The sequence below is a fragment of the Pundamilia nyererei genome, unplaced genomic scaffold, assembly GCF_000239375.1.
Source record: "Pundamilia nyererei isolate P.nyererei 1_Seehausen unplaced genomic scaffold, PunNye1.0 scaffold00116, whole genome shotgun sequence".
Classification (NCBI taxonomy): domain Eukaryota; kingdom Metazoa; phylum Chordata; class Actinopteri; order Cichliformes; family Cichlidae; genus Pundamilia; species Pundamilia nyererei.
The window spans coordinates 1226405-1240220 of NW_005187517.1; the positions used below are offsets into that span (position 1 = coordinate 1226405).

Here is a 13816-nt window from a genome sequence, read left to right on the forward strand (position 1 = left end):
ATTCTTTGTAAAAACCTACTGGTTAGCCTACTGGTTTCAAAGCATCATGTTTATTCATGTCCATCTAAATGGGAAAAAAAGCTATTTGCAAGCCAACTTAACAGTCCTGTACTTTACACAGATGAGCACATGAACAGTGCAGGTATACAGTACATCCTCCATCCCTGTGTGGGCGGTGAGAGAGAGGCATCAGCTAATTTGATGGTGGAGTAAGAGAAACTCAAATTAAATTTACACAACGACCAGGCAACGTGACACAACATCTCCAAGGACAAACGCTGAGTCATCAATAAATTAGATAAGAAGAAGTGCCTGAAGAGATGAGTGTTTGGCATCTAACACATTCTTGTAGAAAGCTGTGACAGACAAGTTCATGAGCAGGAGACAGATACGCAGACAGACAGACGCAAACAAGCACAACCTCTTAGCTCAAAGCTGTTGACAAGAACAGCTGAAATTCTCAGAATGTGAATGCAGGAGAAAAGAGATCACATATTTATTGTTGTGTTCTTGAGAAAAAAATCCAATCATTACCAAAGTCCAAAGCTGTAGCTACCTAGGTATGAAAAAAGAGACTCACTACAGCACTGAAATAGCGAATATCAACAACCGGATCACTGGGTTTCGTCGAGTACCACTTGATATGAAGTGCCATCAAAGTTCAGAAGCACTGGGGTCTATCTGTAATTTGGTCTGCCTATTTTTAAACCAAAGATGCAGCCATGTGCTTTCATATTTGTTTTGATCACTGATCCCCGAATTTGAAAAATATGTTTTTTGAAAAACTGTTTTGCAGACTGTAACTGTAGTCAATTCATTCAAAAACGGTTTCACAGACCAGTCTGGCTATTATCTTTAACCTCCTAAGACCCAAACTCTTCAATGGCATGCATTTTTAATTTCTCTTTGCTATTTGGGCTGACTGGGACCTGATGAATGTAAAAACATAGAATTACGTGATTTATTTTTTTTACCGGATTTTTGTTACTGAGAAGAATGAGATCCACATATGAGGACAGTTGTTTTAAATGTCGATAGAACAGTGTCAGTATAATGTCCTTGTAAGTGGATATCAGGCCCTTGTAGAGCAAAATTAAGTATTTTGGTCTAGACAACCCAAAATATGACGTCCACATATGTGGACATCAGGCCCTAGGAGGTTAACTAAATTTGTAAATTCTGGAGGTCATTATGACAAAATAATAAATCTATTACCAAAATACTGTAGCGTACAAAAGTCTCAAACGACACCACATTTCTTTATATTTTGTTTTTGTGTAATTTGTCATACCTCAGCCTTCTTTCCTTTCTTACTCTTTTGTTTTAAAAATGCTGTCTTGAGAGACATCTTTCCACTGACACCATTTCTGATGAGGCTTCGTCAAATAGTAGATGAATCAATTCAAGCAGATCAACTCAACTCAACTTTATGATACTGTCACACTATTCAACATTAGTAAGCTATTAGCAAGTGCTTAATTCAGCATTTATACATCATTATTCTTCCTTAGTATGCCATTTATAAATACAGATATGTTTATCCATCTGTTACTGTTACACCATGTGCATCACTGCTGTACATGGTTTATCTATGTACAGCTATCACTGCTAGTAATAATCAGAATCATAGTCATAACAGTATATTTGCATTTATAAATGGCATACCAAGGAGCAGTAATGATGTAAAGATACATAAATGATGAATTAAGCACCTTCTAATACCTTATTAATAGCTTAATAGTGTGACATCATTTCTTTTTTTGAGGACATGACTTTCAGAAGTTGCTCATCCGGTGTAGATTTTTTAGGCATGCCACTTCTTCCTGTTGTCTTTCACTTGTCCAGTTTCCTTCAATTTCTTCGAGCACACACCACACACCATGCTAAGATTTCCTGAGTTTTCAGCTAATAGCTCTTTGGGAATCACCTTGTTGATGCAAAAATACCATCATATGCCAGTCAAATTGTGTTATCTTTGTCTTTTTCTAATGAGTTAACTAAAGAAATGGGATCCAGTCATGGCTCATGACCTTTGCATAGTAATGTAGGGGGAATATTGGCAGAGACCACATCACTAGCTTGGTTTATTGCAGTGAGCTCGGCAACATCAAAAGGCCTGTATTTACACAGAAGACAACAGTGGCTGGTGGTCTGTACAATGCCAGTATCCCTGGCATTGAACAGAAACCCCTTGTCACTACATTCAGCCAAGACCAGCACAGACCAGGATGCAGGGATATCATTATCCAAGTCAATCACTGAGAGAAGAGAAGTGAGCAAATACAGAGCTTTTAACACAAGGTAACACCAGAGGTTGCATTTCATTGTCCATCATTTTGACAGACAAGGCTGTAAAAAGTGAACTGGTCTGTCACAACGTAATTTTACCTGCCATTTTAATCTCTTTCTACTTTTCAGTGAAACTGAGTCATATCTAATAGTGCTGCATTTTCAAAAACAACTCAATCACAATATCTAATGTAAAGGACAGAGCATGCATTTAGGAGAGCATGAAGAGAAAACAGAAACACTAAAAAAGCAGATAAATGAGCCTAAACAGGCACATATGAATTAAATGTATTTGAAATGAATTTGAATGTAATCAAATTGAATCATTACATCTCCCTCAACAGACAAGTTTTTGTATCATATTTTATTTTATCCTAAAGACCCTTCCTATGCTGCAACAATAATTCAATACTGAAATCATGAGGGATGTCATCAGTTCCCAAACATTTCTGTGAATAACCATGAACCTGAAAATCCAGACTATAGAACTCCTTTAGTTCTTTTTAAGCCACTCTGTAAGTTAAACAAAACTATTGTGGAATGTGAATAAATGACTAAGTTGTGACTGATATTATTAGAAACATTTTTTATTACATTTGTTTCCAAGTTTGTACATAAATGAGGAGGAGGAGGCTTGTCTTTCTGTCATAGTGCAAAAAAACCAGTGGTATGGAATATATGGTATTTACAGTATATATAATATATAGATCTCTATATAAATATTAATTAGCAAAATACTCAGTTTACAATTGTATAAAAAACAGAGTGCTCCAAAACACAGAGGCAGTCATTGCCTAACACATAGCTAGGATTTGATTTTGAACACAGATGGTACGTACGATTTCTAACAGTCGCACAATCCTTTGGCATTATTATTGTTTATCTAGCTAACAGTATTTAACTTGCCTATACTGTGGAAGTGTCGCTAAATCTATATCCTTTTTAATGGCCAGTAGAGGGCGACTCGTCTGATTGCAAAGCTTACAGTTATATTGTGTCTGTGGGAAAACAGCCCTCAGCTGTTTTGTTCTATGACCTGAGAAAACACTTTCCTAGTGATGTTATGGTCTCACTATGAAAGTATTTACTAATTTGAGGTCACACTCAGTAAAACACAAAGTTTATGACTGCCCATCTTTTAAATACAGATGACTTGTTTGTAAAAATATGATACGTGGCGTGTATACAGATACATGGATACATGATCGATCTCTGTCTGGAAGCATAGTGAACTAACACTGGATTACTTTGATACTAAAAACAGGTTTTCGTGAGTCTGGGGTAATTCTAAGTGGATTTATGTCAGTTTCACAACCTTCAAATAAGTCCTGTAATTGTGCAAGGTTTAAAATCTGATCTGAAACACAGAGCTGAATCACCGGGGAACAGAAAGCATCTCTCCCTCATCCATCCATTATGTTAATGAAACCCAAGAGGGCTATAGTGATCAAACAATTTAAATTTTCACTGATCATTGCCTTACTTGAATTGAGTAATTTAGGCACTTTAATGCATTTTTGATGAAGACAGCAGTTTATGATGTCTGTGTAAATGTATGCCCTGCTTTAGTCAGTCTCATCTTCTGTGAAATGACTGTAATAAGTTAAGCTATGCGGTGAAAAATGGACAACAGTATTAAAAAACATCTTCCTGACTCCTCACACACCTCCGTGAAAGTGGAAGTGACCCATTTAATGAGTACCAACTACTAAATTATCTCTGAACGATATTAAAAGTAATTAAATCGCCTGCAGTTTTATGAGGCCAAGATGCTCTTTTTGACCCGATTGCATATTGTGTTATTTTTGCTATCTCATCTAAAGTTCCTATATTTAGCAATCACAGAAGCTTCAATGATGCAGTGCACGCAGCCCTGATTGGGTGAATATACTTTGATTAAAACATTCACATGTGAAGTGGAAAAAGAACGTCTGATTGATTGAACGGGCCGGTATCCTCTTGTTACACAGCCACGTTCTTTAGTCCTTTTTTTAAGCTTCCTTCCTGTCATACGCTGCAGCCTTATTACTGCCATAGCATTTATTCCTGTAACTGCCCAACATCCAACAGCTAACTCTCTACAGTCTTAAAGCCCGGATGCATGCATCAGGGAGCATCTGTCAACAGAAACTAAATCAGTGAACTGGTCTGACTTACGAAAATACCTGTAGACAAGTGTATACAGATGCATGCCTGTATAACAGCTCTCTGCATATTAAAATGGATTGAGAATGACAGGGTGGAGGTATTGTTAGATTGTGATCAGTTCAGTAGCTGCAATTTCCTGGAGATCACAGAACATGTTTTCAAATAAGAGGTTATTAAGCCTGTCAGTCATTTTTGCTTCCTTTGACAATGATCTCCTCCAAGTAGGATTGATTGGCAAGCAGTGAGGAGTTGTTTTTCTACCTTGTTAGATGAGGGGGAGTTACAGAGCATTCAGACCACAGCACTCTAGCGTTGCAAAGGTTGGCGCTGGTGTTCTGTGTTTTTCCAGGTACCAGTGAAATATTACCTAGGAAAACTGTGCATTTGCAGGCTTATCTGATGCCAGAACTCACAGGCAGCTTTTTAGTCAAGCAATTTCACAACTTAGTTAACACAGCAGGAATCGTTTTATCGTTTCTTCTGACAATTGTGAATTGAACTGTAAAAGTGCACCATTCACACAAAATTCTTGGGCGTGCAAGATTATCCAGCAGAATTTCCTGGATGGCAGACATATCCAGATGATTGGTTCCTATTACAGATCAAAGTATGTAGTTCCTGTGAGCCATGCTAAACCTTCCTGCCACTATAAACACAGAAAGACCACTAAGAAAGTACATATACTATATCACAGAAATCCATAAGGAACACAGGCACTCTTGATAATTACAGAATAAGAAAGGTATTTCAGGCTGCTGAGGACTGATAAAATCTTGCTGCAGTAAAAATACATTTGACTTTAGCCAGATGTGGAGGTGCTAATTGGCAGCTGTGGATGTCTATGTTGCCAGAGGGAAATGCTTTCTTAAAAATATTTTAAAAATGGTATTCTTATTAATCATTTGAACATGCATGTGTGTTTTAAAGATATAATGCACTTCTTAGAGACTATGGATATGGGCACCCACACATTTCATCTAGTTTCAGAGCTAAATGTGGAAATGTTCAAATGAAACCTAAAATGTCAAGAGCCAAGAATATTTTAGGGTTACATAAAGAAAAAAAGGGACTACTAAAAATGCCTGGTGATTGCATTGATTATATTTTTTGCATTACGTAAATGCAAGCAGTTGTACTAACGAACTTCTCACTCAGAGGTCGACTGTGCACATCAGCAACTACTGGGCGACCATATTAAGGCAACCTATATTAAGGTCACGTGATTGGAGGCAACCTGTCTCCAAACAATTGCAGTGTGACTTACACTGCTTGCAGTCACACTCAGACAGACTTGATTAAGGTTTGCAAATAACTGCTGTCTAATTTATATATGGTTTCTAATACATTACAATTAATCTGAGTCAATGTGTACAAGTACAACTTTTCTGAAACGCATCTCTTTGCACTACAAGACTCAACTTAAATGGTTGCCAACTGTTTGTGTTCTGGTTATCTTCCTATACAAAAAAGAGGCTTTGAAGCACCTCATTCATTGTGCAGTCAAATCTCGGTCCAGCAAAAACTACATCACTACTTCCGGAATCTATGAGGTTCTGGCTCGACTCTGAATGTAATTAGGCAATTTTAGCAAATTTATCACATTCAATGACCTATTATCACAAACAGAATGCATGTAATTGCTACCTTGACACCATTCAATTGCAACCCGATAGCAGACTAATTCGTCTTATGGCCGTTTTATCAACGTCTTGACACCAAAGTCACTTTAAAGATAGAAACTGCTACAAGCTGCAGACAAAGTTCCTGTCTGTGAAGCAGCCATTTCAAAGGCAATGAAATCCCAAATTTATTCCACACGTTTGAAATTATTTTGTTCATGTCGCGGTCTCTGACCACTGCTTTCCCTAATGTGACTGTGGCATTATTGAGGTGAATATGTTGCTGCTGATGCATCACACTATGTAATTCTTCTTTCAAGCTAAAACTAACTGATGACTGAGAGTCCTGATAAAGCTGATATATTAAGTTAGGCCAACTTTCAGTGAAGAGAAAGCAAAAAAAAAAAAAAAAAAAAAAAAGCTTTACATTTCAATCAAACATTTAGCTGATGTGTTTTTATTCAGTTAAAGAAAACTGATTTTACAGATGTGATGTATTTTTCTCTGTGTGTGAATATTAAGTAAAATCCACTTGAGCACAGAAAAAAAGTAAATGGGTGAATGAGTCATGTTGTGTAAAGCTCTTCAGGTAGTGCATTTACCATCTCTTACATCAAAATAATAATACATTTGTTTGTCACAAACCTTCGAGCTAGAAAATGAACTGAAAATTCATGTGGGTTTTCTATCATGCAAGTATGCGTAATTTTAGAAGAATGTCATGGTTGGAAGCTGTATGGAACCACTGTTGTATCTACATATATTACACCTAAACTTTATAATTGGAGAAAAAGAAATCAAGCAAAGACCACTAACTCTAATGGTTATAACACTAACCCACACACTGGCTTAGACAGTTAGCTGACTAGCTAAGTAGCCGTAAACATAAAAGCTAAGTTTGGTAGCACATATTGGGCTTGCTAGCTTAAAAGAAGTATAAAAGTTGACATTGTGAAATAAAATGTCCTTATCAAAATACCTAAAAGAAAATGTGTCCCTGCAAAACAAAAAGGTTATTTTTATTACTGTCAGAGTTAATCTTGTTAAAATGACGTTAACGCCATAACCGCATTAACACGGCAAATCTCTGTTAGCGAGTTAGCGTGGATCGCCCCGTGCCTGGGGCTGCACGGCGCTAACGCATTAAGAGCTAAACGAACTAACGCGTTGACGCCATGCAGGTCATGCAAGGGGCGATCTGCACTAACTCGCTAACAGAGATTTGCTGCATTAATGCGGTTATGGCGTTAACGTCATTTTAACAAGATTAACTCTGACAGCAATAGTTATTTTATAATATTAAGGTAATCTAAAAGATGATTATTAACAGTTCATAACAACATTGAATCATCTGATTTCATAATGATAACTGACTGTATATTAAATGGCCTTTTTTCATTTTTTCATGTCAAGCTGTATCTCAGTTTTTGATTGGTATTTTGGTTAAAGGGCTGATGTACAGCAAGCTGCTGCTTTTCACATCAGCAATAAGTGCAGTAAATGCAATACTGTTTACATATACCCCTAATTAGTGTGCCACATGAGTGCACTGAATCTTCTTAGAATTACTATTGATGTACATCATAAGATTTGCATTTCTTCTGAAGTAAATCAAGAACATTTGCCTTGTTAACAAAAGTTTTAATCCTCTTTAACATGACTTTTAATCTTGCACACTCTGCACATCTAATAGCTCCTCCTAAAGACTGTACTACTGATGCACATCAGAGTTATGGAAGTCTTTAACATAAGCTTTGCACTTTTTGTTAATGCTGCACGTTAAACGTTTATTGTGCAAGTTCAATTTTCTGTGAATCCGAGAGAGAGCACAAAAAATAAGCGACTTAATGATAAAATCCAACCTCTACTCTTTGCTTGAAATATTATTTTTTAAATAGTTTTAAATCTTGAATCTTCCCTGTTGCCTCTGTTTGTTGATTAATAATAGCATCTCCGCTAATTACATCTTCCAGCTGCAGTGCATGTAGCAACAGGCGGCTCAGAGCTCTTCTCCAACATCTGCTTGTGTGTGCTGGACTGAAGACGAACCTCACGCACTACTTCACCCTGTCTGTACTGGTTGGAGCCCAGTCGCTCCTCAGGCAGCCCTCACATCTGTGATCAGTCATCATCGCCCAAGCCTGAAGACCGGTGGTTGGACAGCTGTGCTCTCAAGCTGTGATTTGAGTAACTCATTTAAAGCTCAACTGTTAGGCTTTCTTAAGGTATCATTTCTTGTCTGAGATAGTTAAGCCCTGTGGCCTCTCAAGCTTACCACACTGCTCTACTTAGACTGCAAAAAGCTTTGGTGCCAGGAGGGCAAATGAGGGGAAACACCAAAAAACTGTTACAGAACAGTCAGATTATCAGATGCAATGGCTCACACCTTTTTTGCTATGATTGTATTCTCTAGTTTATTCTAGTGGAGATAACTGATATCTAAATTCACCAATTGCATTTAATTTCACTGACTACAACACGTGAACCTCTCCTGTTGAACTCAAGCTGTCATGCTCTTTTTCTGTTGACTTCCTTTCACTCTGAAGATTGCTAATTTCTCCTTTTCTGAAAATCATGTTTTCTTTTAACTGCCATTTTTTGGCCAGCATGTCTTAGTCCTTTTTTTAATCACTTGTGCTTTGAAAATAAAATGAACACGAGGTGGTGGAGAGACAGCCAGACTTGCTGCTGTGGAGGTGAGTGGCTGTGAAATGTTCTCAGTATGGCTTGGCTATTGACAGCTCAGAATCAACCCCCCACCCCACCCCACCCCCCAAAAAAGGGAAAAAATTGAGATATCACCTAAATTTCTACATGGGTTTGTAAAATCAAGATGTGTGAGTGCAGCAGTGGGGGTGGAAAACATCCTGCCATGGAGGCGTAATTATGGACAATTTTGGTGTTTAGAAATGTAGCAGTTTGATGGAAACCACTCAAAAATAGTGTTTGAAGGTACATCTGTATGCAACACTTGTATTCTCTGAACTTTTTAGCTCCGGCTGGTGCATTCAAATCCACTGTGGCCAACAGCTATCGTGCCAATGGCATTATGGGGAGAACAGTAGGAGAAAGTAAGTGCATGAACTCCTTTATCAAAACTTTCTGTCACAATTTTCCCCAGCTGTCTAACAACTCTGAGGCTATTTTGTACCATATAAAATGTATGATCTGTCAAAGCTGCTGGATCTGACTGATCGTGTTTACATACACAGAGACATGTGCATCCACACACCGGTCTAATAAGAACCTGACACGTGCACACTGCTAGCAAAACTAACAAGCCTAACACCTTAATCAGACTGTCACCCTGAATGTGACTGAGAACATGGTTGTGTCCACACATACACGGGTCATTCTGTAAACTTGATAAACATTTTATCCTCATGTCAGCAGTGTTTTTTCTGAATATAAGGTATTTTATATAAAATGAGATCTTTTTTTTAAAATGAATTCATGGAAAAAACTGTTTTAATAAAGATCCCTGCACAGATGGATATTTGTTTTCCATGCAAATGTGTTTTAGGTCTCAAAAAAACTAAAGAGTTGAAAAACTGTGAAAGTTATGTTTTGTTGTGTAAACTAATTAACAGTGGAACGTAAAAAAGTCATTTGGTGCTCATTAAAATGTATTCACATTTAGCATTCGGAAGATGTATTCACTTCATAAATCATTACACTGCACACAATGTACCGGTAGCTGTACTTTCAGTACTTGGTATTATCAATACTGATCTTGTATTTACTTTGTTTCAGATCAATACTACATCTTGCAGTATTGTGTACTAATAAATAAGTTAAATATGAGTAATTTATCTGTGGTGTGCCTTATTTGTTTTATTATTTTTAATGTATTTAACTTCATTTTAGGTAACACAAACTAACAAAAAAATAACCCAAATCCATCCCCAGCAAACAGTTTTATTTAAACTTAATCATCAGTACCAGCACTTCAGACTCTAAATGGTTCATACATACCAGGATCTGACTTGGAGAATGTGTCCACATCCAGTAGACTCCTGTGGAAACAATAAAAAAGATGTATTCATTCATTAACATTCGCTCCATCCTATTTTTATCTCTTTTGTTCTTAACTCTCCTGCATGTTTACAAAGGTTTTCATCTAAACCCTGAAAGTTAGGTCATGGGCAAATTTAAACTGCTCCCCAAGTTATTCTGTGAAAACAAACATCACGAGAAGCCTTTCTGAGTAACGCTAAGCCAAAATGAAAGAAAAAATTAAAAAACAAAGCACTGAATGATTAGTGAAGGACTGATCAGCAAGATAAATAGGTAGCTGGTGACTCAGTTACTCTGGCACATTTTGTGAAATATCTTTCAGAACCAAAGATTAATTTCCCAAAACATGAGCAGAGAAACACTACATGACTCTAGCTCGCCAAAGGTTTTTACATTAATGTGTCAAAAAGTTTTAATGTCAATTAATGAGTCCTACAAAAATGAAAAACTCAAACCCTTTGGTACTGTGTGAAACAGGCTGGTGATTTCCAGTCATTTCCACAATGACTTCTAAATTTTCCTGTCTTGTCATACATACATATTTCTCTGCCAGTGATGACTTGATGTGTCAGACTGTTAGTTTTCTGAAGGTACCTGCTATTATGCATCACAGTGAATACGCTTGAGATGATGATTTCAAGAGCACAAGGTTTTGCAGTTACTTTGTGGAATAAGAGCACTTACATTTGCATCTAATGTGAGGAAAAATAACTGTATTTTTCTTCAATCTTCACACAAGTGCTAGTACATACAGAAACGGAATATTTCTACTGTGTGCAGTTGTACTCTAAAAGAACAAACTAATACTGGGAGTCTGTCGTGGTAATCCTTCTGCTTTCTTTAGCGACAGGTTGTCATTAGCGTCACACCTGAAAGATGTATATAAAAATAACAGTTGTGCAACTTGTAGGCAGTAATGACAAGTTACCAAACAGAATGAAGAAAGTACTTTCTGTTGTCCACATATTACAAAATCAAGTGAAAGACTTCACATATTTATTTGGACAACTGTCACCTGAGAAATGAACCAAAGTAACAGACAAATCATATATTATCACATAATCTATGGGCTTTACACTTTTTATAGTCCAAAACATTATGTAACATGATTCTGCCTTTACATTGTATGTCCACAGAATTTATGATTTGGTTGCATTTCAACATCCACAAACAGCGTGATTGTATATCATGTAAAACCACTCTGAGCCATGAAGTGTAAAGCCAAAAAAAAGGAAAGCACACACCTTTGCTCACATATCAGCAAATAATGCAAATCATGTGGTCCTTAGCAAGTCTTGAAACTAGACAAATAACCACAAAAACATGACATTTTACACCATGTTATTATTTAATAACAGAAATTAAGCCAAAATGCAGAAACAGTGAGTGAAATAGTGCATTCGTATTTCTTCTATGAGGGTAAAACACTCCATAGATTAGCTGTAAAAGTCTTTATAATCATTTCTAACAAAACTTCATGTCATGACATTCATACGTTTGTAAAGTACTGATTTAATTACTCCACTGGTTAATTCACAAGTAAACTAATATTCAGAGAAGCCTTATGTGTGATGTAATCCCAAAGATTTCCCTTGGTTTGTGTACATGGATCTTTCTACTGTATCATTTCAACCCTACTTTTGTTAGGTTTAGTCAACAAAACTACTTGGTTAAGGCCATGATTTGGCTTCAGATTTCACATGCTTTAAAGCCCCAAGGGTTGTCTCGTGTCAGTCTGAAAAAAAGAAAAAGTATTTCTCACTGAAATGTATCAGTATATCAAGCTGTTGCTCAAAAAAAATCCAGAAACAGTGTGCAGGATAACTCTATCTTTGGGAGAAGAGGGATCATAAAAATGAAATGCAATAGTGCAATTTTGCCCATCTAAAGAAAATCAGTTGCCCGTCTCTACATGCTTACCAGAACCTCCAACATCATTAAAGAGAGTTATATAGAGGTCTGTTCAGTCTGGTTAATACCCTGATGTATTACTTCATGTTTTGTCCTGCACACAGTGCCCAGAAACTCACATTATGCTGGTTTTTAAACTTTTAAACAGAGCTAGACATACTGTTTCCTCCTGCTTCCAGTCTTTATATTAAGTGGTCAGCTGTTCCATTTGTCATTGTATCAAACAGAAATTCAGTAATTCAAAGCATAGATAAGGTCATGCATTCAGTGTGCAAACCCAAGGTAAAAAACAAACAAACAATCAAACAAAAAAACACAAAGAACTTTATCATTTATCTCTTCATCTGAGCTCACCTTTAGCTCACACTGCTGTCAGGTGTCTAGCCACTTCAAGTCTGTCTGATCTTAGAAGGGACAGCACAGGAGCAACAGCTATTCATTATTCAGGAGTGAATTGGAAAGACCGTCAGCAGACCCAGGTAGGCAGGGTGACTGACAGTCTGGAAAAGCCCTGGGTGAGCTTCTCCGCTTGGTCTGTTAGTCACTCAGTCAACTGTTCAGCTAAGGCATCTGTAAAACTGTAAATCCAGCTGTAGAAGTTCTCTTGCAGGGTTACAAATTAAACAGGACAAATTAAACGGCTGTTATCAGTGTATTTATTTGCAGCATTTTAACACTCTGTAACTGCACGTGCTATTGCACTGTGCCTAACACACAGCTCACCATCAAGGCATGTCTATGAATATCAGTGGCACGCTAGGGCACTGGCCAGACTTGATGCCATATGAAAATATTTTCCACGATTTTTAAACCGCTTTAATACATATGGAGGCAACCATGAGAGCAAAGGGCATCTGAAAGCATAAGGTCATCTATAGATAGATAGATAGATAGATAGATAGATAGATAGATAGATAGATAGATAGATAGATAGATAGATAGATAGAAAACATCAGTGTTACATGAAAGAACAAAACATTCCTCACGCACATCTGATGAACTAATTTTTCAGCATATTTTACCCACAGTGGGTGAAATAACAGACTCTAGATCAGGGTTTAAACTGAAAAGCATCTACAGTACGTGTACGGGAGTTTGCCCTTACCTGCAGGACACGGTAACTTCTATTTTAGTTGCGGGGACTCTGGTGTTGAGAGGATCGAATTCCCCTATTGATGCCATCATCTCGACTCACGAAGCTAATGAGCATCCGCAAAGAAATAAGGAAAAGAGGGTGAGAGGGGAAAAAATCTATTTAATCACTACTGGATCGTGATTGCGGTAAATCCATTGTAGAGATATTCCTCTCTAGGGGTTTCGTTCCTGGAACAGCGAGCGGCGGGGGAGGGGGGAGAAACTGTCAGGTAGAGAGAGAGAGAGAGAGAGAGAGAGAGGGAAAGTTGTGAGGCAAATTTAAAGTTCATTCATCCTTCGTGCGTTCACCGTGCGCTCCCGGTATCTGTCCGGTGCTGAGGAAGAGAGGAGGGAGGAGAGCGCAGCCAACCGGAGGCACCGGCAACAGCAAGGTGCTTTCTCCACCTCTCTATCTCCCTCTCTCTCTTTTCATCGTCCTCTTCCTTTGTGAAATATTTTCTGGAGCTTACATGCTTTTAAAATAAATTAAAGTGAGTAAAATTCCTCAGATCTTTTCCTCTCGTCCTTTGCCTGTCTGTCACCAGCGGGCAGAATATTTCCACGTGTGACAAAATGTAACGCCTTTTTCTGTTCTGTGGCGCCAGAGACGCACCCAACTTATCCGTTTAAGTTGTGTAAGACGACATGTAACAATGGGCGAGGACTTGGACCACTGAGGAAAGCATGTGTGTCTGTGT

At 37.7% G+C, this 13816-nt stretch overlaps 1 protein-coding gene across 1 annotated transcript in view; it reads right to left on the minus strand.

Annotated features, from left to right (window-relative positions):
* Positions 1-13450, minus strand: part of LOC106455933 (copine-8-like) — a 41888-nt gene extending 28438 nt beyond the window's left edge. The window contains exons 1-2 of the mRNA XM_013913129.1: positions 13090-13450; positions 10032-10072 (exon numbers count right to left, since the gene is read on the minus strand). Of these exons, the coding sequence (XP_013768583.1) occupies positions 10032-10072; positions 13090-13169 (121 nt within the window). The 5' untranslated portion in view covers positions 13170-13450. The remainder of the gene's footprint in view (positions 1-10031; positions 10073-13089) is intronic.
* Positions 13451-13816: the final 366 nt, after the last annotated feature.